We start from the raw sequence: 26,028 nt of genomic DNA on the forward strand, positions 1-26,028 counted from the left end.
GTTAATATTTGGCTGCTTTCCAAATCTTTTTTGCCAAGACATTTTCTCTCGAGCTAAGTTCTCGGAATTTTTACATACTGTTGTAACTAACTTTGTAAAATTGTCCGATATTCGTATGTTACCTTCATTTTATACAATTTTATCATACCTAGTAAAATAAAAAGAACTATTTTAATATAATTTTATTTAATGAAAAGCCTAAGTATAATAAATTGAGGTAAAATGTATATAATAACATAAATCACATTGAGACGACTAATATTAAAGCTATAGTTTACATTTTTCAATATCACACTTATTAACTTTGGTACGATTTACAAAATTAATAGAAAAACTTAAAATTAAATATTTTATTTCTGTAAATTTTGAGCGTTTTAATAATTTCTTACTCCCCTATCCCTTTATATTTTGTAATTTTTTATTGTTCAGATCATATAATATATTATAATATAGTTTCGAGTATGTTATAATCAATATATTGGAATAAAACGATATTACTGCCATTAAATTATGATCAAAGCTAACAAATAAAGTGACATCGAGGATCTTCAGACTTTTTCCTTAACCAGTTGGTATTTGGTATCTATGAGTATTTTTTTTTTTTGTATATTAAAACGATTTTTCTATCTGATTGAAAATTAGATAATAGAGTATAATTTTTGTCTTCGAAAAGTACCCTCAAACTTTTATAATTCTATTCGTGACGTTGAAGAATGTTTTATATATATATATATATATTTTTTTTTTTTTTTCAATTGTACTTATTATTTTGTAGTTAGCTATATCTTAAACTGGATTTTTATTATGAAGTTATTTTTATACACAAAACTAGTTCCATAATGTACTTAGTTTTATTATACTTTTTTTGATCAAAGATGTCTAAAAAGTATAATTTGCTTATGGATGGTAACATTGAGCACATATGTCGCGTCATTTGAGTGGTAGCAATTCTCAATCACCATACAGTACATTTATCTGTGGGGTTCATAGGTGAACCGGGTGGACATCGGAACTCTCTAGCAAAATCGTGCGAATTCGAGAGGGTGCCTATGACGCGAAACCTTCCTGGCGAATGCACTGCTGTCTTCAGTTTGTTCCGCATCGCTTCTGGTCGCATTGCACCGCACCATACCTGATGATCACAGTTTGAAGTCATTAGACTAATAGTCTAGATTTTCATAAATATTAGGTAGTTCTATAATTTTTGTTATTAACCGTTAGTTATGTTTTTTTTTTAATGGGTGATAATGGTATGGTAACCCCGCCTGTGCTATCGGTATACACTGGCGGGGCACCAGTGATAGATGATAAAAAAATCTTAATAAACAAATAACATAAGCTGAGATATCTTCTAAGTACATATACTTTGCTAACCTGTGCAAAATTAAGAAAGAACAGCTGAGTGTGTGTATGGTTGAGCCCTGGCAAGGTTTCATCATCTGCACCATTTTTCTGCAGCCAATGTAAATAAGCTCGAAATGCTTGTTTCACTCCTCCGTTATCTGCTATGTTTTCACCCTTAAAATAATAAGAATAATAGTGTAGTAAATGTTGGTTAATAGAGACATTTTATTGGTTAATAAAGGTAAAAAAATTTCATGTTATTCAATCACAATTGAATAACATGTAGTATTTATCACAACATGAACTTGTGGCATAGTTTAGAACGCCTAGATCCGATTCAATTTGGAATTGTTTTATTTTTTACATTTATTCAACTGTGCAAAAATCTAAGTTTTTTTTTATACAACTTAGAATGGCAAACAAGCTGACGGCCCACCTAATGGAAAGGGGTAACCGTCGCCTATAGACATGAGCAGTACCATGGACATAACAGAGTATACTGTTTCGCCTATGATACCCCCCATGCGTTGTCATTCCTGAGGACTCTGGTGTTATTCCTGTGTACTCAGTAAATTCACGCCATATCCCACCCTTCAAACCGAAACACAGCCATGCAAACACAACTGCTTCACGGTTGAAACACGAATGGGAGAGAGGTACCCAAGCAATCGATTTTTGTACAAAGTCTCCCTCTCCAACTGTGCAAAAATCTAAGTGCACAGATAAAACAATCATTAGAACGTTTTCTAAAACTGTAATATAATACTGCTTATGGTTGGCTTCAGTCTTTCCAAACTATTGCTCCCAAAATTGTAAATTTACTACTATAAGAGCTTACTTTCTAGGTCATTATATAAATAAGAAATGTGATGGAACTATCTTTCAATCAGTTTAGGTATTTGATTATCCAGGGTAGAATTAAATAAATATTCACATGTGTGCTCAGTGATTATTATCAGGCAGCGTATGAAATAATATTGACGTAATCAATGGGGGAAGAGAGATTGTTTATAACGGGGTCTAACACTCCGTTTGCTAGTAATATACCCTATTAGGTCGACCTCTACACGATTTTCTCTGGAAACCATCGTAGTTAATTCCTAATGGACTTATCACGATGGGTCAACTAGCCTGCTTTCATCCTCACCTATCTTCTTTTACTGGTGTCTCGCCAGCGTTAACCGATAGTATATTCGGAGTTATTATTCCATTATCATCCATTAAGACATAATCAATGAAAAAAAGCAGTTTACCTGTGTATTCACTCCATCAAGCCTCATATTAACTTCAGGGACTACATACTGTCCATACTGGTCTATAAGGCATTGAGCTCGACGGTGGAATGATTCAATAGCTGAATCTGACCACCATCGGTGGAGATTGCCGTCACAGTCAAATAAACGACCTTTGTCGTCGAAACCATGGGTTATTTCATGTCCTGAAATTACTAAACGCTTATAAATAGGTAATGCGTCAATAACAAACAAATGGATAATTGTGCTTCTAAATATGTACTTTCTTTTGTTCAAAAACATCTTTAGTATTTTATGATTTTTTATTTAATACCTTACAAACATATCATGAAACTAATATGATGAAATTGCTAAATAAATTTGAATGAAATTTAGGATACTTATTCATTATTATTTATTTAACTAATTGATACTTTTGGCGTAAAATCATTTAGACCAAATTGAGTTACGAGTATTATAGACGATTTAATTTTTTTTATGTAACTTAGAATGGCAAACAAGCTGACGGCCCATCTGATGGAAAGCGGTAACCGTCGCCTATAGACATGAGCAGTACCATGGATATAACAGAGTATACTGTTTCACTCATGATACCCCCCATGCGTTGCCATTCTTGAGAACTCTTGAATTAATTAATTCCATTATTGCCTTTACAAGGTATAATTTGATATAACTTATCTTAAGAAGCTTTTTTACATTATATTACCAATGACAACTCCAATTCCACCGTAGTTTAGAGATCGAGGAAAATGCCTGTGATAAAAAGGAGGCTGCAGAATGCCAGCCGGGAACATAATCTGATTTTTGTTACGGCTATAGTAAGCATTCACGACAGCTGGTGCTGTATTCCATAAGGTTTTGTTTACTGGTTGTCCGATGCTGAAACAAAGTGAGACTTTTTTTTTAATAGATGATAATGGAAGGTATTCCCAGCCGCCAGTGGCACCAGTGAAGGATGATAGGTGAGGATGAAGTATGTCAATTAGCCCATCGTGACGAATTCAACAAGAATTGTTCAGGATGGTTTTCAGGGGGAACCATGTGGAAGTCGACCTAATAAGGCGTATCGCTAGCAATGGGTCTGTCAAATTACATTGTTAACAATCCCTTTCCCCCCAGTGAGACATATTTTTGAGTTTTAAAGAATGTCGATTACTTTCTAGTGTGGTTTTATGTTTTACTATCCCTGTAGTCAAATTTAAACTGTTAAGATTAATGTTGTGATATGAATAGATAGGTATAGGAGTTCTTTTTTGGTAAATTTATCATGAAACTTTGAAAAATCTTCTTTATGAGGATATTTACATATTATGAGTAGAAACACGTCATCACATCATTTAATGAATATAATGTAAAACTATATCAACAACCTATAACCTATTGTTTCCTTATTCATTAGTAGTAAATTTACTATCATTAAAATTGTATATCACTTACCGTGACTGTTCCATTTTTGTTAAGTGTTGTAGAATATTTAAAATGTTTTCAAAATACTTATCTGGATGTATTTTCACTTCTTTATATCGATCATCCAGTTCTTTTTTATTTAAAATAAAATCAGGATAACCTATTCTAAGCATCATGGCATCTACTTTGTGAGCGGCTAATGTTTTTGTCTTATCGTCTATCCAATCAGTCAAATGAAGGAGCTCTCTAAACGATTGTTGTATTTCTCTGGTCATTGTTAATGTATCATTTTTGCTCATCTCGTCAAAGTACTTCCGTACAAACATAGATCCCAATGCCATACCCATATTGGAGTTCACTTGGGATATACAATTCTTCCATCTTGGCGGAGCTTGTTCTCGACCAAATAGTATGAAATAAAAGCTGGAAATTTTCTAGATTTATTACTTTACATTTGAATATTTGATTATTGATTGAACAAGGCACAAAGAATAATATATTTTGTATCACCAGACTATGAATAATCTCTTACTGTTGTTTAGCGGACTGAAAGCGGTCGTCCAGGTTATTGACTCTGTGTCTCACAAATCGCCACAGCAGGTAATTTGATAAAGTACTTGACTCGGTCTCCTTTATTAACTGAACTAAATGCTGTAATTGAATAATAAAAATTAATGCGAGGGAAATTATTTTACACAAATTCCTTATGACTATTCAAAATAAAACGATAATAATAATAATACACAGTAGTGAATTTTCTTAATTAATTGCACTATATCGTCACAGTCGTAGAATACTGACGGATCTGACGAATATTACATATATAGATCCGTCAGTATTCTACGACTATGACGATATAGTAGCTACTTAATTCAGTAACTAGTCCAATGCAATTAAAGTAAGCTCTGCAAAGTGATAGAAACTTTAAAAAAATAAAATACAATAAGGTTATTACCCTGACATAATTAAGTGCAAACAATACAACAGTTTCATCAAGTTGCACGGTTCGGTTCATTACAATACATAAGTATCTTCTCCATTTAATCTCTGGGACAAGTTCTTCCAATTTGTGAAGCGGCATTCGTTTATATAATTCGGAAACGTTACGCCTGTCTTCTGGTGCTGAGGTTATTTTAGCTAACCTGGCAAAATATGTTTTTTTTAGATTTATATTCTTTCAATACTGATAGCATTAAGGGAATGTGAATTAAAAACATTAATTTATTAACAAGAGTTTATAAAAATTTAAATATATGTTTACTATTTATTTTTATAGAAATAGATCTCACTTTATTTCAAATTGTATCAGTTGATCAACGTTTAATTTTACATGTACAGGATCTCCGCCAAGTAGAAGTGCAATCTTAGTGAGATAAGTTTGGTAGGCCTCTAAATATACTTTGTTCGCATCCTGAAGAAAATAATCTCTTGTTGGTAACCCTATAAAAATATACACACTATCAATTAAGAATAATATAGTGTACATATTATTTAATTGAATATGCTTACCTAAACTGGTTTGATCAAATTGAATTACAAATTCATCTGAATTTTTAATGTCCGGTCCAACCCATTCTGATATTAAAATATCATTATTATACAAACGCAATTTTGCCATTAGTTCCAGCCAGTCAAAATTCTCGGCATTCCATTGTCGATTTAATATAGGCCAACCACCCAAAAGCTCTAATAAATCTAAAAGCGGTTTATGGCCGCGTTTCTGTAAAATTTCATAATTCATACAAGATTTAAATAAGAATCTAGCTTTCAATGCAGCGTCTCCGTTAGCTGGATCAGTATGGGTATTGAAATTGTCATTAATAATGGCAGCTTCATGTTTTGTATGTCGTTTTACAAATTTATTATGCATTAATAATTTTCTTCCATATCGAGATTTTTTCTTAATAGTTACTTGCTGTTTTAAAAATTCTCGCCTTTTACGGAGTTTACTTTGAAAATATTTTTTTAATCTGTTGGTATGTTGATTTTTATTTTTTAAGAGATAGTGATGAAATTTATTTTTCATACTAGACATTGGTTTTATAATTTCTTTCGATTTTTTGTCCAAATATCTACGAATGCGATTCACTATTTCCGATTTATCTTTTACATCATAGTGATGATCTTCTATTATAGTTTTGTTTAATTTTTGTTCAGAGACGGATTCATCTAACTCTTCTAATAAATTGTCTAGTTCTGTAGGATTCGTTTTATCGGAGGGTAATATTTTAGTTATAAAATTATCTTCGAGATCTAAATTAGCTCCTGGATATTTACTACTAACATGTTCACTAGGTTTAAATTCTAACAATTCCTTTAGAACTGTATCTAAATTTTCTCTCAACATCTCAAATGTATCATAACTGAAAGATATTAAATATTTCTATATCATATAATGCTAGCGATCTGCTTCAGTTTTGCACGGGTGTAAATTGTATGTACAAATATTTCGTAAAAAATATGTAAAAAACTCGTAACAAAATTCATTGGTTTAGAAGAAGTAATCAAAGAAACAGATGGACGGGGCATACTTTGAGATATTTTGGGAGACATTCTTCGTCTCATACCATTAAGAGATTATAAAAATATTATAAAGCATAAAAATTAATAATCGTAGATTAGTCGTTAACAGTCCACTGCAGAACATAGGCCTCATCATAAGGAGGATGCCAATAGTTTCTACGCTTAGCAAGCAGGTTCCTAACCGCAGTTAGGGTTTGGTGATATTTTAAAAGGGGCGCTGCTGCCCATCCCTCGACTATTCAGTATTATGTAAATAAGAAAATATTAACATATATAATACAAAAAAAAAAAAGTTAATTAAGTTCCAGTTTGTAATATTTACCCAGCCTTGTCAGCAGGTATTGGATTCAGTGCTGCCCAGTTGCCACAAGCGTATTGATAGAAATCATGACAAGGATCTGCTTCTGCATCCATATATTGTCTCATGATATTTGCTTGGGTGTTTCTAATAGTATTTTTGTCTCCTTGACCTTTCCAAAATGCATGTATACCTGTGATTTAGCATAAGCCAAAAAATTATGTAAATTATATCCAACTGTCGATAATAATACATTGATGCGCCATTATAAAATTTTTCCTAACTAATATACTATTATTAGTTTTTACGAGTCAGGTATATGATTTTTATTACGTACTTTTTTCTTTTGGTGGTTTTTTTTTCCTTTTACGACATTTTGGCGATGAAAAATGTTGTTTGGTATTGTATTTTTAATAATTAAAAACCTGAATGAGTGAAAGTGATATGTCGATTTTGATTTTCGCTATTATTTAGATAGATGGAGATAATAAAGTTATAGTAATCGAGTGTAATTATAGTTAGTGTTATATTATCTGTGGTAAAGTTATGTTAGTTTGCACATATCATCCTAAGGCCTTCATCCATTCGTAGAATAGCGAAAATCCGAAAATAAGTTTTCAATTGCATTATTTTTTGTTTTAATAACGATGTCACACATTATATGGTACACAGATTGGTACCGTGAGAACTTTAAGAAATTAAGAATTTACTAGTAAACGTAACCTTGACTCATTTAGGATAGTGGTCAATTGGATAAGAGGACTACGACGCACGATCCATTATCCTATTCTACATAAATGACTATTTATGTATACAATCATACTTCGTATGGCAACGATGTGATTTAAAAAAGGGTCAACTACTAGTAACCTATAAAAACGCATGTACAGTTACTGCATTATTATTAGATTCTCTTAAAGTAACAATTCAAAAGTCTTATGAATTAACTTTTTAAAACACATAAAATATCTAGTCATTTATAGCTACTAGAATTGTTTAAGTGATCTTGAAAACAAATGGGTTTTTGAAGTTTATAAGGATTTTATACAAATTTAAAAGCAAGAGTCCCTTTCAAATAATCTTCTATTCGTAAAATATAAAAGCGCTACACAAAATAATAATTTTTATTTATTATAAGATTAAAATTCTTATCTGTGAAATGTGGGATAGAATTTTATCGCTTCAAGCTACCAGAAGTTAAGTTAATCTAATCATCATCATCATATCAGTCATTAACCGTCCACTGCTGAACATAAGCCTTCTCCATAATGAGAGTAGTTGCCACGCTTGACAGGCGGGTTGGCAACCGTTAGGTTTTTAGTGATGTTTTAAGAGTGACGCTGCTGCCCATCCTCATTGCTAGCAATATACCCTATTAGGTCTACCTCCACGCGGTTCCCCCTGGAACCGCGTGGTGGTATATATATATATATATATATATATATATATATATATATATATATATATATATATATATATATATATATATATATATATATATATATATATATATATATATATATATATAACATTTGATCGTTATTTGAAACCATACCTGTGTACGATCTTGAAGGTTTATAAATATGTGCTGAAGAAACCATCTCCTCCTCTTCTAATTCTGGTTGACCACGCACTTGTTCTACCACATCATCTAAAGGTCCACGGTCCACATGTGTTTCGGGTGGTACTATGCTGATAAATTTTATTAGAAACATACAAAAAAAAATTTAAATGATATACTTTATGAATATATTCGTGTTCATATAGCATTTGAATTTAACGAATTTAAATAACATTTAAATCCGTTTAGATGCTTCGGCATGTCTGAATAACGAATATTGAAAATCTTAACGTATTTACAAATTTATACACTTATAATATTTAGAATTACTTTTTACTAGTAATTACTTTAGTAAGTTTATGGTTGTGTAACTTTTTGTTAATCTATCTTCATTTTAGGTTTCTTATTTTCTTGACCCTTTTGCCCACTCCATCGCTTTTAAGCAGTTTTTTTATGCAACTTAAAATGGCAAACAAGCTGTCGGCCCATCTGATGGAAAGTGGTAACCGTCACCTATAGGGGGGAAAGGGATTGTTAGTAATGGAGACTGAGAATCCCATTGCTAGCAATATACCCAACCAGGTCGACCTCCTCGCGGTTCCCCCTGGAAACTATCATGATTAATTCCTGATGAATTCATCATGATGGGCTAACTGACCTGTTTTCATTCTCATCTATCACCCTTCACTGGTGCTCCGCCAGCGTATCTCGTTAGCGCAGGCGGGGTTACCATACCATTTTCACCCATAAAAAAAAAAAATCCGTCACCTATAGATATGAACAGTACCATGGGCATTACAAGTATACTGTTTTGCTCATAACACCCCCATGCATTGCCATTCCTGATGACTCAGGTGTTATTCCTCTGTACCCTATAAATTCACTGCCATATCTCACCCTTCAAACCGAAACACAGCCACGCAAACACAATTACTTCATGGTAGAAACACGAATGGGACAGAGGTGTCCAAGCAAACGACTTTAGTACAAAGTCTCCCTCTGGCATTATGGCAATCAAAAAAAAAAAACATTTTTTATTGATTTCTTTTATTTAATGTTGTTCCCTATCCGACCTCGACGTGATATGCACATCCTTTCTTTCCTTTATAACATACTCAATAACCCGAATTCTCCTTCGTATTTCCCGGTTTAAATTATTACCACCACCAATCCGTTCTAAACACTCCTGTCAAGTTCAGTCCAGGATTCTCGACCTACCTTTGTGTAGAACACATTTTATTGGCAACTCTTTCTCGTATCGAGCTGCCCAATTATGGAATAATCTCCCTTCCCACATACAAGAGAGCCCTTCAATTACCTCTTTCAAGAAAAGATTGAAGTTACATTTTCTTTCGTTTGAGTCATAATCTTAATTTTTCATTTTTATAATTGAACTGTCAAACCTTAAAATCATTTAACTAAATTTCTATTGTAGGTAGTATATTCATTTATTTTAACATTCATTGTATAAGTAGGTAGGTATTATATTTATTTATAGTATATGTATTTATGTAATATTTTATTATGTATCTTAATATTTTATTTAACTGTATATTTGTTTATGTACTCTAAATATTAATAGTTGTAGCACTTCAGATACCCGCTAACAACATGTTTTTTAACTGCATTGGGTTGACTGGAAGAGATCTCTGTCAGAGATAAGTTCACCCTTGCTCACAATATTTATAAATGCATTAACAATGTAATTTACAAGTACAATAAAGAATAAAATATAACTCTAGAATGTAAGTAGACATACCTTTCCATATTTTCATCATCGTCATACTGATCACTTGTATCAGAAGAATTGTATTCTTCTTCTGTTTCGCTCTGGTTGTTATTGCTATTGTCATAATTCTCACTACCTTCGTCTTTCCGTTTATGATGTGATGGGTTGTCTTGGCTAACAAATTACACAAATATTTTAAGCATTTCCATAAACATTGTGATAACTGCGTATAAATAATGAGTTATTTTCAAACCATGTTTCGTTATATTAAAATCATTATTGATCTTAATTTGCTTAACTTTACAAAAAAAGCTCGCCACTAATATAAAATCTATAAAAAAATAATTATATTTTATTAGTACTTACTTATAGTCTTCTGAGGTAAAAGTAAAGTGGCTCCTACGTTTGACTCTTGTGGGTGTAGCATGCTTTTTACTTGAACTACCCCAAATAAAAATATCACTAGTTACATTGCCCTCAAAGATCTCCCTTTTAGCCTTCGAGTGGGTTTTAGCGAGTATTATTTCTTCTGGGGGTAGGAACGATGTACGGAATCCTTGAAATACATCACGTTCTTCTGGATCGACGCCTTCCAACCTCGTGTAGATTTTTGGGATTTTTTTAACGACGAACTGATCCGACGGATCGCCTAATGAGTCGGGTTTTTTCAAAACAAAATATGAAGCCACGAGAAAAGCAGCTATAAAAATGACTGAGAGAAATCGCCAAAAGTGTCCGTCTTTTTTACTCGATTTAATAGACAGACTTTGTGGAGCACATCGCGTGTCCACACGCGGCATGGCAGGATCGGACTGACAACGTCAAATCGACGGATATTCATAGCTGGAACATATTACGTATGGCCATTGTATTGCCGATCCTGCATCGAGTTTGATAGGTAAATTGCATGATTATCTACGAAAATAATTCGACAACATTGTAACTACAAATAACATGAGTAAGAACATTATGATATCTAAGTTCTATCTTTACAGTTTTATCGCCTGGAATTTTCTAAATTACGATTAATATAATAAGTATTTTTATATTTAACTAAAACTTAAATAAAGATTAATTTGCAAGTAATATTTTTAAATATTTTAATAAGTCCTTATTCTTTGAATTACTGGTAATAATTAATGGATCTTAAAGTGACAATCTTATAACATACATCAAATCGTAGATTTACTAATTTTTTATCTTTGGTACATGGTTAATATTTTTATTTGACAAATATATTATATTTCTTACTTTTTTTTATAGATAATGATCACTTTCGAAGAGCTAACTAAGCAAGTACGTTTAATAAATGATTTGATATTATTGGATATGCTTTGCGGTATGTACTTTCTATTAAAAACCTATATTATAACCTAGAAAAATATGTAAATTCGTTGGACTAAGTATTCTTGGGTAATATCTACATAAAACTCTTTTTTTTATACAACTTGATTTTTTTTTAATGATGATAATGGAATAGTAATCCCTCGTGCGCTAACGTTATACGCTGGCGTAGTACCAGTGAGGGATGACAGGTGAGAATGGAAAGGCAGGTCAGTAAACCTATCGTGATAAATACACCTGGAATTCAGCAGAATGGTCTCCAGGGAGACCACGTGGAGGTCAACCTAACAGGGTATACTGCTAGCAGTGGGACTGATAGTCCGCATTGCTAACAATCCCTTTCTCCTACCCCTACAACTTGAATAATTGTCAAATAGGCTAATGAACCATTTAATAAAAAGTGGTATTTGGATCGTACATAGACATAAAATAAATGAATAAATCTTATGGAGGCTAACAGTATTATTACTATACCTACAGGTAATTTTTTTTTTATGCAATTTAGAATGGCAAACAAGTTGACGGCCCACCTGATGAAAGTGGTAACCGTCGTCTACAGACATGAACAGTACCGTGAACATAACAGAGTATACTGTTTCACCCATGATACCCCCCATACGTTGCCATTCCCGAGGCGTAATTTCTATGTACCCTGTAAATTCACTTCCATATCCCACCCTTTAAACTAAAACAGAGACATGCAAATAGATCTGTTTCATGATAGAAACACGAATGGGATAGAGGCGCTCAAGCAAACGACTTTTGTACAAAGTCTCTCTCCGTTAAGTTGATCTCCACGTCGTCCCCATGACAACAATGGTGGTGAATTTTCGGTGGTTGTTACAATATACCAACTGGTCTTCTTCGCTTTTTGTAATATCCGCGAGATGAAAATAAGTGGTGACAAGTTATAGTACATACGGAGTAGATTATATATGTTAAATTTTGTTGTTGCAGATGAGAAAGAAGCAGAAGAAATGCTAAGTTTTAGCAAACACCTATTATCCACAAAATATTGGTTTGCTAAGATATCATGTGCGAATAAAAAGCGATTCGTCCTGGGTTTATTAGAAGATGTTCGAAGCGCATGGACACTTTCCTTACTTCTAAAATCCATATGGAACTGTCGCCCGAAGGACTCCGTAATGTCTGTCAGCGAGTAAGCAAATTTATTAATGTATCTTAATTATTCTTTCAATACATTAAATTAAAATGGTAATCCCGCCATCGTTATTTGTATTCTCATTGTTATTATTCCTTACTGGTTCTTTACTTACTTCACCAATGATTCCTCATTGGTGAAGTAAGTAAAGAACCAGTGATATAAGATAGATGTGTATGAATGATTATTGATAATTGACCTATTGTGACGAATTGAAAAGAAACTGTTATAGTTTCTACAGAGGAGACGTGGAGGTCGATCCGACTATATTACTAAAAATGTAAAATCCTTCTCCTTAAAATGAAATTCAAAATGCATTTAATATTTTATCCTTAACCCGTTTATGATCAACTTACTTTTAGCCGTGACTTTGTACGCATGGATTTTGGAAGTCTTACCCAGTTAGGGTTTGAAATTTTAAAATTTCTTTCTTATTATTCACCTAAGCTATATAAAGATCCATCTGTAAAATTTCAAGATTCTAAATGCAGCGGTTTTGGCTGTGCCTTAATAAATGGGTCAGTCAATCAGCATCCTTTTTAAATCTGTATATAGTTAGACGAATATGTCCCGGTTAGATAAACAAAGTTGCGGGCATAGCCAGTAATGAAATGAACCTTTAATTGCAGACGTAATGTATGGAGCAGTTATGACCAAATGCCGTTAGATCACAACAGAACAGCTCAGCCGGTTTCCACTCTTGAGCAAGTCATGAAGTGTGATCGCGTTTGGTTTCTTACACTTGAGCCTGTATGTATAATATAAATAGATATAGAATATTTTTTTTATGAAATCTAGGATAGCAAACAAGTGGCGGCTCATTTAATGGAAAGTGGTAACTATCACCTATTATCAGAGTAGAAAAAAACATACTATATAATTAACTTTATTTCTGACATTAACAAAACATACACAACAAATATTTTATTTATAGATAGACAGATACTCTTTATTGTTTCCTCCAAAAGATTACAATAGTAAACTTATTATAAATATAAACAATTACAAGAAATAATCACAATGAGAAAACAATGGGCGACCTTATCGCGATCTCTTCCAGGCAACCTTTGGATGGATAGGAGTAATTATAAACAGTTTTATCGGAGGCACAATGAAATTCTATTATTTCTTAATATAGAGATATGATACATATAATACTGTATACATATAATATAGTACATATAATATATATCCTTTATCTTAATTCATTCATTTTTCTTTTTTTTTATACCACTGAGGTGGTAAACAAGCATACGGCCCACCTGATGGTAAGCGGCTTTGTTTTATTTGCAGTTTATTTGCAATCCTAAATGTTTAATAATTAAACTCGTTACCCTAAGCATATAGAAGCATAAAAGATGCTTTAAACTATTCTTTCATGTTTATAATATTAGTAAAGATTATATCATTAATCATCAATAGGAAGCACAAGCGATGGTTCTGTCAGAACTGCTTATGGTATCCGGAGGGCCTGTCATGTGGGAGGTTTTGAAACGAGCACAATTCCTCTACGAGCACTACCGTACAGAGCAACTGCAAAATTTGCGGGAGTCTATCATGCTTAATGACTCTCCATCCGAGAAAGGACAGACGTCACCACAAAAGGTCCCGTGATATTAAATCGTTCATTTTTTATCGAAGATCAAACCAATATAAGAAATTAACTTCTCTGAATTGTCTTGGCTCTGATTGATGACCCCCAGAGGTTCGTTAGTTGATTCTTCATATCACATAATATCTTAGTTTGAGGACCAGGGGATTAATGTAATTGTGTGGTACTTATTTATTATTATTATTTATTAAATGTTATTTTGCGTAAGTTAACTTCACTGGATACTGAATTACTATAATTATCTTGACTTCGTTTCCGAGATTTATCTTTGACCATGTAGTAGCCTCGCTACGCTGCAACCCTTCGCACAAGCATTCAGAGGGTAGGAATAAAAACATAATAATGACATTGCTGTCACTCTCCTATGCCGACACATTCCGACCCAGCCTCATTCTTGTCCGTGCGCTCGCGCCGACTGCACAAGCTTATAAATATATAAACTAAAAAAAAAAAAAAATAATTACTAAAAAAAAAAAAATGCCTAAACGCAAACGCGAAGAATCGAAAGAGGAACGTTGGTCAAGAAAAATGAAGAAATATGAAGCGAAACTTCTTAAAACACAGTGTCGTAATACTAAGCGTATTGTTTACTCCAGCGATGAAGATGATGTACATATCGAAGGTGATTATTATCACAAATTTATTTCTCGTTGAATTCTTCGAGATATAATTTTTTTAATCCCGTTGTATTCTTCGGGATCAATTATGATCGTTGGCATATTTTGCACGATCGAACTTACCCACATATTGTTTTATTTTATTTTTTCCTTGACTAAAAATTCGTTATTGAGTTTATTATAAATAAATTATTACAATGAATATTACTTAATATCATTGTTAGTGAAGGAGAAGTGTTTGTTATTTAAATTAAAAGAAATCCTAGTGAATTTGAGGATTAATACGTAACATTCGTTTCCAGAACATCCGGTACCTGGAGAAACTGAATTGTTTAATGTGGGTAATATTTCAAGCGAACAGCAAGAAATTTTCTCGGATCTTGACTCGTACCAAGACCTTCCTCCTAAGGAAGTACCCTTAACTGTAACTGAGAATAATGAGGAAGTCGCAGAATGCATTGACTCGGAATTATTACAAGCCTTAGGAGAAAATGAATCGGAAATTACTGAATATGGTGATGAAATATATAAAGATATAGCAACAAGGTTCCAAAAAAAATTTTAATAGAGGGCTTAAGAAAGGAAAATAGAGAAGAACTTATAAAGAAATATCTGTTTCCTAAAAATTTACCGTTCTTAAAGGCACCCACTCTAAACCCAGAGGTCCATGCTATGCTTCCTGAGCCTTGCCGTCTCCGCGATAAACGTTTGATTTGTAAACAAGATCAGCTCGGACGTGCACTATCAGCCTTAGGAAAGGCCATGACGGCTCTTTTAAAGAAAGACCCTGTTATATCCGAAGTTATTCGCATATTGAGCGATACGGGAAAACTTATCGCAGACTCCCACTACGCAGAAACAGACACCCGTCGGTCAGTCATCATTCCATTAGTAGACAAATCTTTGGCCGATACTTTTAAAAACCGGAAGAGAGATACTTTCTTATTCGGAGAGAGTTTATCTGAAGTAGTGAAGGAATCTCGAGGAATTAAGAAGACTAGTCAATTAATTCAAGCTACAGCCTCTTCTTCCAGCTCTGGTTTAAACTTCAGGGGCCCATCGGCTCGACCACGTCAGTGCGCCAGTCAAACCAACTCGCAACAACGAGCCGGTGGGCACAAAACTTCATATGCGAATCGGCGACGTGTAGTCGCCGCACCGGCGCCACACAGTCGCCGTCCGCAACCACCGCCGCCGCCGCCAGCGCGGCGCCAACCAGTCTACAAGCCGCGACCAGCAGCCGATCGGTCGCGGAATTAAATACAGAATCTCAGGTATATGCAGGTCGCTTGAAATATTTTTTACACGCTTGGCGTTCAATTACAAGCGATAACTTTATTTTAAATTCTATTCAAGGATATTCAATTCCATTTATTACTATACCAGAACAGAGTCCAAGTGAATATCCAAAACGTATTTTTTGTTCTAATGAACGAATTGCACTTAAAAAACAAATTCAACATTTGATAAAATTAGGGGCCATACAAAAATGCAATCCTGTTAAGGGACAATATTTATCTGACATATTTTTAGTGCCAAAGAGTGACGGTAGCATGAGGTTTATATTGAACCTTAAAAAATTAAATAAATATGTTCGTGTTGAACATTTTAAGATGGAAGATATTAGGACGGCGACAAAACTAATAACTGAAGGGTCTTTTATGGCCAATATTGATTTGCAGGATGCTTATTTTTTAGTCCCAATCCATGCTAGCCATAAAAAATATTTACGATTTTATTTTGAAGGTCTATACGAATTCACTGCACTCCCGTTTGGATTATGTTCTGCGCCTTACATATTTACAAAAATTTTACAGCCCGTTATGACTCACTTAAGAGCTCGTGGTTTTAAATCAGTACGCTATTTGGATGATATACTTTTACTAGGAGACTCGGAAGCGATTTGTTTGAATAATATAAGTAATACTAAAGAATGCCTTACAAGCTTAGGTTTTGTAATAAATTATAAAAAGAGTAGTTTGAAAACAAGTACTTCGTGTACTTTCCTAGGATTTGTTCTCGATTCCAAGTCGATGACTTTGCAATTACCCGATCGAAAAAGAAATAGTATACTCAAAAATTTAGAGATGTTACTCACTACTAAATCTATACGCATTCGAGAATTTGCGCGAGTTCTCGGTTCCCTTACTGCTGCATGCCCTGCCATTTCCTATGGATGGCTACATACGAAGTCACTAGAAAGAGCTAAATATATGGCACTTCAGCGTAATGCAGATAATTACAATGCTTTTATGGCTATTCCAAATAAATTGCACGATGATTTGATATGGTGGAAAAATCATATTCTAATAGCTAGTAATCGTATTAGACAACATAAATATGAAATGGAACTATTTACTGACGCTTCATTGACAGGATGGGGTGCCGCCTGTCACAATGAGAAGGCTGGTGGTTTGTGGTCTCGCATTGAGCGTACTAACCACATAAATTATTTAGAATTACTAGCCGTTTATCTCGGACTGAAATCATTCGCTAACACAAAAAAAGAATGTGATATTATTTTGCGTGTCGACAATACAACAGCGATCTCGTACATTAATAGGATGGGCGGAGTTCAATACCCGCATTTAAATCATATTGCAAATATAATATGGAAATGGTGCGAGGAAAGGAGAATATTAATTTTTGCTTCATATATTAAATCTACATTAAATACTGAAGCCGATAGAGAATCGAGGAACCTAAATATTGATACTGAATGGGAATTAGCGTCGTATGCATTTTCAGAAATAGTATATACATTTGGTAAACCAGATATAGACCTTTTTGCATCTCGTGTTAATACTAAATGCCCTAAGTACATATCGTGGAAAAGAGATCCCGATGCTTATAATATTGACGCTTTTACTTTGGACTGGTCTACTTATTTCTTCTATGCATTTCCTCCTTTCGCTATAATATTAAAGGTACTAAACAAAATTATACATGATAGAGCTACAGGCATAGTGGTTGTACCACAATGGCCATCACAGCCTTGGTACCCCCTTTTTAAATCATTATCTGTAACGAAACCTGTAACTTTTAGACCTAATAAATATCTCCTTATCTCTACTTTCAGTTCAGTTCACCCGCTACATGGTCAACTTTTCTTGGTAGCGAGCGTGTTATCCGGGAAGGATTTTCCAAGCAGGGAGTACCAAAAGCAGCTGTAGATGTTATGATCTCTTCCTTGTCTCGGAATACTATATCGCAGTATAATTCCAGTCTAAGAAAATGGTGGGAATATTGTAATCAGAATCATTGTGATTTTTATGAAGTTAATCTCAGTTCCCTGCTAATTTTTTTGACAGAATGTTTCCAATCAGGGTCATCCTACGGAACCTTAAATAATCATAGATCTGCTATTTCCTTAATTTCTAGTAATAATATTGGTCATAATGAAAAGATAAAACGTTTTTTCAAGGGTATTTTCAAATTGAAACCCGTTTTCCCCCGTTATATTGTTACGTGGGATACTAACATTGTACTTAATCATTTGGCCAATCTCTCAAACGATTCGATTAATTTAGAAATGTTAAGCAAAAAACTAGTGATGCTGTTAGCTTTGGCAACTGGGCAAAGAACGCAAACATTGTCATTGATAAAAATTTCAAACATTACTTATTACAATGACCGCATAGTTATAGCTATATCAGATTTAATTAAAACTTCAGGTATTGGTCGTCGCCAACCGTTATTGAATCTACCGTTTTTTAATTCTAGACCTAGTATTTGCCCAGCTGCCACACTTAAGTTTTATGTAGCATCAACTTCTTTTGTAAGACCTAATGATGTGGACCATTTAATTTTAACTAGTAGGAAACCATATAAAGCCGTCTCATCTCAGACGTTAGGGCGTTGGATAAAACTAACTCTTCAAGAGAGTGGCATTGATACTTCCATATTTGGTGCCCACAGTACAAGGCACGCTTCTACCTCTGCCGCTTCACGTGCAGGCCTAAGTGTCGATGTCATTCGTAAGGTTGCTGGTTGGTCTGACCAATCAGCAGTATTTGCCAATTTCTATAATAGGCCAATTATTGATACCACTTCTAACTTATTGATTAATTAGATAATAATAACCATGTTTTCAGTTTATTTAGGATATAATAAAGAAATGTACACACTGATTAAATTTTGTTTTTTACTTTTTATTTATTTTTAATTTATTTAATTCTTTTGCAACATTGATAAAAACCTCTGAACATCTACATGGTCAAAGATAAATCTCGGAAACGAAGTCAAGATAATTAAATGATCAAACGAACTTACCTAAAGTGAAGTTCGATCAAAATTATCTTGACTTCGTTGAAGAGATTTAAGGTCCCTCCCACCTCTGCTTATAAAACCCAAATTAATATCAATGTTGCTAGCAGTTACTACCTTATGCTCTAAATAGAATGAGGCTGGGTCGGAATGTGTCGGCATAGGAGAGTGACAGCAATGTCATTATTATGTTTTTATTCCTACCCTCTGAATGCTTGTGCGAAGGGTTGCAGCGTAGCGAGGCTACTACATGGTCAAAGATAAATCTCTTCAACGAAGTCAAGATAATTTTGATCGAACTTCACTTTAGGTAAGTTCGTTTGATCATTTAATTTTTCGTTTAATCATGTTAACATTAATATGCGCACGCGCAAGACTACTAAGATTTAACAATACAATACAATTTACAATAAAATGTACAAAAATAGGTCTATAAAGTAGTAGTTTCCTTTACATTAATAAGATGTAATTATTTTGTAACCAATTTATTAATTTTTTTTTAAATTTTGTCATTTTATGTTTAGAGTAAAAAAGATCAACAACCTGTACAGAAACTCAAGAGTTCTAATGATCTAGAAACAGGGTCGCTGCCTGAATGGATGAGACAAAGCCCCCCACCCGGTAGAGCTCAAAAAGAAGTTTGTATAAAAATCTTATGAAATTCATATATAGAAATGAAATCTTATGAAATTCATATAATAAATAAATTCATATAAATGAAATCTTATGAAATTCATATATGTATAGATAGAATCATATCCAGAGGAGATGGCTGTGTGGTCTGGTCTCGGCATAGAATGAGCCACCCTTTCTTATCCCGTGGGTGTCGTAAGAGCCGTCTAAGAGAGGATGAGGAATAAGCAGAAGCGTCCCTCTTAAAATATCTCTAAAGTCTGACTGCGGTTGCGACTCCGCCTGCCAAGCGTAGCAACTACTAGCAAAACCCCCCAAGGGGAGGTTTATATTCAGCAGTGGACAGTTAAAGGCTGACATGATGATGATGATGATGATATCTAGATGATGTCATATCGAAATTTAAATCAATCGAATAACAGAGTGGATAGCGGACAAGTAGTGCACAAGATCAGATCAGGACCGTTATAAGAGTAAGGGTGAATGTGGGCTGATTAGATATATATATCCAGAGGAAGAGTATTCGTCTGCTAGTGAGCCTACTTATTTTTGTGTGATCCCTCATTCTGCCACCAGACGTTTGTATCCTGGCTCGGAGGATTTGAAGACTGACATCTTCATCTACAAGAATGACGATGCATGAAATATGTCATGGGTACCATAATATGCCTATATATATATATATACTATATACCTATGCCACTGCGTTAGGTTGACTGGAAGAAATCTCTTTTAGAGATAAGTTCGCCTTTGCTAACATTGTTATTAACTTATTGTTGTTACTGTATGTTTTTGTGCAATAAAGAATATATATATAATATAATCTATATCGTTCCTTATAGACAACTGTTCATGAGTGATTAAATAATAAACATCTGAACTATCATTAATCGATTATTCAGAAGAAAGTAGGATAAAAATATAGGGAAACTTTTTTTATAGTTTTTACTTATTATCTTTGTAGTTAGAAGCAAACTTGATAGAGTGGAATGCAACAATTAAAGCAATGCTTGATAGTTTAAAATTAGAGGAAATAGAAATGACATTCAATGATGGAACGAAAAGAAAAATTTGGAAAGTGAACCGCCCTAAACCTGAGTCGATAGAAACTGTCGATTTTGTAAGTATATCATGTATCTTCTAGTGAAGTTACATACAACTTTCAGAAGGTACTTGTAATACTTTTTTAAAATATGTTTTGACAATTTCAAAATCATAAAGATTCTACGGGAATAACTTGAAGGTACACGTGACAGGATATATTGTTAGCAATGAGGCTGTAAATCCCCGCTACTAACAATCTTGTTCTCCTGTGTGTTCTGTTTAGGTTACTATCCTACTGCCAGATAGGTTTCTAGAGAGCTATTCCATCTTTGTATGAATCTACTAAGTTTATTTCAGATTCAACTGTTACCATCTTCAATAGGCAAAAGAATACTTTCCTATTTGCCTCGAGTCCAACTTGGTGAATATACTCGGGTCAATAAATACTGGGCGTACATGGTTGAAGACTTCCGCGCTGAACTTGCTGCCAGGCAGAAAATAAATGCAGATTTAGAAAAACTGCAGGTTATTTTTCAAAACTTTATGCTTCATTTTTATAGAACTTATTTTAAAATGTTTCATCTGTGTCACATGAGATGCCTTCGTGAAAAGGAAGGAAACCTCGAAACTCTTATTAGAGGCCTCCACACAGACTAACACTAGTAGTAGAATTTATTTTTATGGAGAAAGTCATACATTGTAGAATTCTAAGTAAATATACCGCAGAAAAACCCTAAGACCAAAATTATCAATATAGCTTGAAGAAATATAAATAGCTAGCATAAGAAACATATATAAGCTTAATAGATGAGTAACAATATCCGCGTAATGTATGCTGAATGTTACTATCATCACATACGTAACTTGACTTCAAGACTAAAGGTAAATTGATTCTCTGGGGTAGTTAGAACAGGGATTACAGTTATGAGTATAATTATTGTTATACATATTAAAAAGTATAGAAAATTCTAAACCAAAATTCATAAAGTCTTTTCTCAAATCTAAGGATCTGGTGCTACGCCATGATACAAGTATGAAAATCTTAGCTCAGGGTGGCTTCCAAACAACGACCCTGAAATCACAAGGTATCCTCAGCACTACTCAGTCGACGAAGATGAAACCAATCCAGCCCAGTATGAGAGTCAGTGAGAAATCTACCGCCGCTTTTTCCTTCAGACATTTCTTATGCAATAAGCTGAATAAACCTATTATGGTAAAATTTTGCTTGAACATAGAATTATTTATTTATTTATACTTTATTGTACACACTAGTAAAACATATAAATATAACACAGGTAAGTAAATATACAAAAGCAAGCTAAACTAAGAAAGGAAAAAAAAAAAAGAAAAAGAGTTCTTTTCCAGCAAACCCAAAGTGAAAAGGAGTATCAATGTAGAAAGGTGTACATACAATATTGTGATTATTTTCAAATAAAAAAAGTTAGGCAAACTTAAGTTTATACATAAGTAATTATATTGTATTACTTATTAAATTACATATTAGATATAGGTACCAAGTTTTAGATTTTTGTTTTTAAGGGCTAGATGAACTTTAGTTTCGTTACACAATCCATACTTTTCTGTCTGCAAGCATCTGGATGAAGTAATCACCAGCTATATATTTTATTTTGTAAAATATAGACCCTCAGATTATACTGGTACACAATTTTTTCGAAAAAAGAAGTAACAAGGTTTCTTCAGTGAATGCAAGTAATGCAGATCTAGTTAGCAGTCACCCATAAGATACGGAAACTGCTGGCCATTAAGTGGACCGTACGCTTGTTATGGCTAACAATTTTGGATGGCTTTTATATGGACCACAGACACAAAATTTAAAAGTCACATTTATATATAGAAATTATATCCTATATAATTTTATCTATTAGGATAACTTTATATAAATACAGCTGTAATAATTTGAATTTCAGACACAAAAACCAATAAAAAATATAGCTGAGCTAACGGAACGATTGGAAAGACGAGGCGCCGCAGATGAAAATATGTGGAAATGGTGTGAGAATCTTCTGCAACACATCAAGGGTCGAAAGGTACTGCTTTTGTAATGGATGATAATGCATAAAATCAAGAAGCATTAACTACAATGGTTTCCAGAGGGAACTATGCGGAGGTAAATTTTTTTTAATGGATGATAATGGAATGGTAACCCTAACCGCGCTATCGGTATACACCGGCGGGGCACCAGTGAAGGATGATAGATGAGGATGAAGTAGGTCAGTTAGCCCATCGTGACGAATTCAACAAGAATTGTTTACGATGGTTTCCAGGGGGAACCACGTGGAGGTCGACCTAATAAGGCATATTGCTAGCAATGGGGCTGTCAAACTCCATTGCTAACAATCCCTTTCCCCCCAACGGAGGTCAATTTGACATGGTATATTGTTGGTAATGGGGTCGTTGCTTCCCGTTATAATTACAATTAAATACGAACCCTATTAACAATAAAGAGATCAGTGTCAACTGGTATCAATGAGATGTTTTATACCTGCTAGTAAGAAAAAAGAGTGATTGTTTGTTTCAGGGTATAAAGTCAGTATACTCCAGTATTAGATTAATTTTTTTTTTCAATTTTTTTTTTATTTCGAACATCTAGGCATCATCATTACATTATCCTTTTCATGTATAATGTAGCATTTATTTTAGTCACATTAAATGTATCTACTATTTTATGGATATGTCTAGTCTTTTAATAGATAAAATACAGTCTTAAAGTTTAAGATTTTTTGATGTCGGCTAAAAATAAAACAATTACTCTATATTTTTCTGAAATTTTAGAAAAATCCAGGATTAGAAGAGGGCGTATTATCGCTGGGTAGCATGAATTTTCCATGTCCTTTAATGAAGGAGAAGCTAGAAGTGCCACTTGAACCACATCTTTCTAGAGATCCTGCTACTTCGTGAGTATAATAATTGAAAACTCGTGCTATTTTTTTTTTTATATAACTTAGAATGACAAACAAGCTGATGGCCCACCTGATGGAAAGTAGTAACCGTCGCCTATAGACATGAGCAGTACCATGGACATAACAGAGTATACTGTTTCGCCAATAATACCCCCCCCCCCCTATGCGTTGCCATTCCTGAGGACTCAGATGTTATTCCTCTGTACCCTGTAAATTCACGCCATATCCCACCCTTCAAACCGAAACACACACGAAACGAAACACAGCCATGCAAACACAACTGCTTCACGGTAGAAACACGAATGGGACAGAGGTACCCAAGCAATCGACTTTTGTACAAAGTCTCCCTCTGGTAATACATATGACAAGTATAATAGGAGGAATACTAATGAGGTATGATAGATGCAGACGATGGTACATCATTTAGTCCACATAACCAATTGATTGAGAATTTACTGCGACTGTGTTCAGAGGGAATTACATGGAGGTCGGTGTCAGAATATCAAGTTCTAGTCCCAGTTACTAACAATACCTGCCTTCAAAACGAATAAATAACTCTATTTGCGGTTTATGACAGCGTATCTATACCATACGCTGACATCCTATCAGCGTATGACCATCCCTCATTGATAGACACTCCTTACCAGCGATGGATGATAGATGAGGATAAAAGCAGGTCAAATGACCTTTCATGATCTAGGAATTAAACACTATGAATTCCAGGAGGAACCTCGCAGACGTCGATATGACAGGGTATAGAGCAATAGGACTTTTAGTTCTTTCCTAACAATCCTTTCTTTCTATTATAATTTATATAGATAGGTAGGTTACATTAACTTCTATAGAAAAATTCAAATGCGAGAATGAAAAAGCAAGTCAATTAACCCCCTTATAATGAATACACTAAGGGGGACCGCAGAGAGGTGAACCTGTTAGATTATATTGCCAGCAATATAAATTGTCCGCATTACTATAAATCTGATTCCTTCACTTTTTACAGAGGTTCAGTTAAGCCAAAAAGGAATATCTCCAATGCGACTGTAATAAACATTCCAAAAGGACGCGACGTCAAGCGTTACAGCCTTTGGACAAAGGATTTTTCTAGCCTTTATCCGGTTTTCAAGATACCTTCTTACCAATCACCAATATAAAGAAAAACTGTATAGAAAAACAATAAATTAGTTTTGTGGTTATATCATGTGTTTTGTTCTAAACTACGTACCTTTTTTTAATGAGTGATAATATAATGGTAACCCCGCATGCGCTATTGGTATACACTGGCATGCCACCAGAAATAGCGGACGAGGATGAAAGAAGATCAGTCAGCCCATCGTAACGAATTTTACAAGAATTGACCAAGATCCAGGGAAAAATATGGAGGTTAACCTGATAGGGTATATTGCTAGCAATGAAGTTGTTAGATCCCCATTACTAACAACCCATTTACCCTATACCTATTTAGATGCCTAAATAAAACCTACAAACATAATGAAATAATTTAATATACCTTCTGTATAAATAAACCAGAATAAATCTTAGTTGAGGTAATAATGTATTACAACCGCGAATCACCAAGGTTGTCACGTCGTTGTCTTAGAATTATTCTTTGTGGCACATAATGCATTTTGAATAAGAGTCATTTTAGAAATATCTGTAATTTTACTTTATGAATACGTTATACTGCGTCTATCGACTAATAAAAATATAATAATTTATAGTTATCTAATTTAAAACTTAATATCTGTATAGGAATTCTAACTGAGCCTGAGACTCGCTACGAAAAAAGTAATATTAAATGACATCGATGTCATGTTGACATATTTAGGTTTTCTCCAGGGTTTTCAACATACATATTTTCTCCTAATTTTAAGGGAGTATTATACATGAAAGCTATTAGTCCTATAAGGGAGTAATTTAAATATAAATAGCTAATAACGCGTGATGCCTGACGCATGTAATTAATTTTTAAATTTGAGTAAGGTTTCGATATTAAAATGTCTAAACTTAGGCTATTTAAATTTCATAATATTATTAAAAATATATAGAATTTGGAAATATAATAAAGAATTCTATTATTAAGTATATTGTTGACATTATAATTCCGCGGGTAATGGTCCTTAATGTATATTAATATTAAGTGGCGACATTCGGTTTCTATATAACTTTCAGAGTGTAATATTGTACCTTAGGTAATATTCTATGAATAATCTGAAATTTATCAGTGTACATAATTAAGTAGGTGTATATTAAATAGTAGGGAAACTTTTGTAGTGAATTTAAATGGTAACTTTAGTAATTTTCGAGGTTTATATTT

The 26,028-nt window shown here is 33.7% G+C and overlaps 2 protein-coding genes and 1 pseudogene across 5 annotated transcripts; 2 read left to right on the forward strand and 1 right to left on the reverse strand.

Moving 5' to 3' along the window:
* Positions 1–106: 106 nt before the first annotated feature.
* On the reverse strand, positions 107–10,946 carry LOC113512385 (neprilysin-4-like). Of its 2 annotated transcripts, none has more exons than XM_031909515.2 (13): positions 10,482–10,946; positions 10,146–10,289; positions 8,381–8,517; positions 6,850–7,018; positions 5,514–6,367; positions 5,294–5,444; positions 4,960–5,146; positions 4,537–4,655; positions 4,035–4,427; positions 3,304–3,476; positions 2,598–2,791; positions 1,375–1,518; positions 107–1,132 (listed from the first exon to the last, which is right to left on the reverse strand). In XM_031909515.2, the coding sequence occupies exons 1-13, from the start codon at positions 10,913–10,915 to the stop codon at positions 956–958; spliced, it is 3,276 nt and encodes a 1,091-aa protein (XP_031765375.2). In that variant the 5' UTR covers positions 10,916–10,946; the 3' UTR covers positions 107–955. The 2 variants fall into 2 exon arrangements, with proteins under 2 accessions (XP_031765375.2, XP_026752063.2); XM_026896262.3 differs by having other exon boundaries at positions 109–1,132; positions 2,598–2,782; positions 10,482–10,945.
* On the forward strand, positions 9,497–24,907 carry LOC113512839 (uncharacterized). 3 transcript variants are annotated; one of them, XM_052896440.1, is made up of 12 exons: positions 9,497–10,131; positions 11,379–11,454; positions 12,417–12,618; positions 13,251–13,371; positions 14,044–14,226; positions 19,641–19,754; positions 20,714–20,869; positions 21,151–21,318; positions 21,800–22,006; positions 22,722–22,841; positions 23,587–23,708; positions 24,715–24,907. In XM_052896440.1, the coding sequence occupies exons 2-12, from the start codon at positions 11,382–11,384 to the stop codon at positions 24,863–24,865; spliced, it is 1,617 nt and encodes a 538-aa protein (XP_052752400.1). In that variant the 5' UTR covers positions 9,497–10,131; positions 11,379–11,381; the 3' UTR covers positions 24,866–24,907. The 3 variants fall into 3 exon arrangements, with proteins under 3 accessions (XP_052752400.1, XP_052752401.1, XP_052752399.1); XM_052896441.1 differs by lacking the exon at positions 9,497–10,131 and adding an exon at positions 10,934–11,013; XM_052896439.1 differs by lacking the exon at positions 9,497–10,131 and adding an exon at positions 11,014–11,073.
* Positions 14,475–16,110, forward strand: LOC128201009 (uncharacterized; annotated as a pseudogene).
* Positions 24,908–26,028: the final 1,121 nt, after the last annotated feature.

Source organism: Galleria mellonella, unplaced genomic scaffold, assembly GCF_026898425.1.
Source record: "Galleria mellonella isolate WM207_F2 unplaced genomic scaffold, CSIRO_AGI_GalMel_v1 utg329, whole genome shotgun sequence".
Lineage (NCBI taxonomy): Eukaryota > Metazoa > Arthropoda > Insecta > Lepidoptera > Pyralidae > Galleria > Galleria mellonella.

Bases quoted from the DNA above. Each gene is read 5' to 3' on its own strand.
- LOC113512385 (XM_031909515.2), bottom strand. From the start codon at position 10,915: ATGCCGCGTGTGGACACGCGATGTGCTCCACAAAGTCTGTCTATTAAA. The intron at 8,518-10,145 runs GTATGTCTACTT...AAAATTTATCAG, and splicing joins GATGATGAAAATATGGAAAG to CATAGTACCACCCGAAACAC. The intron at 5,147-5,293 runs GTGAGATCTATT...ATATTTTGCCAG, and splicing joins CTGATACAATTTGAAATAAA to GTTAGCTAAAATAACCTCAG.
- LOC113512839 (XM_052896440.1), top strand. From the start codon at position 11,382: ATGATCACTTTCGAAGAGCTAACTAAGCAAGTACGTTTAATAAATGAT. The intron at 12,619-13,250 runs GTAAGCAAATTT...CTTTAATTGCAG, and splicing joins TCCGTAATGTCTGTCAGCGA to ACGTAATGTATGGAGCAGTT. The intron at 21,319-21,799 runs GTTATTTTTCAA...CTCAAATCTAAG, and splicing joins CAGATTTAGAAAAACTGCAG to GATCTGGTGCTACGCCATGA.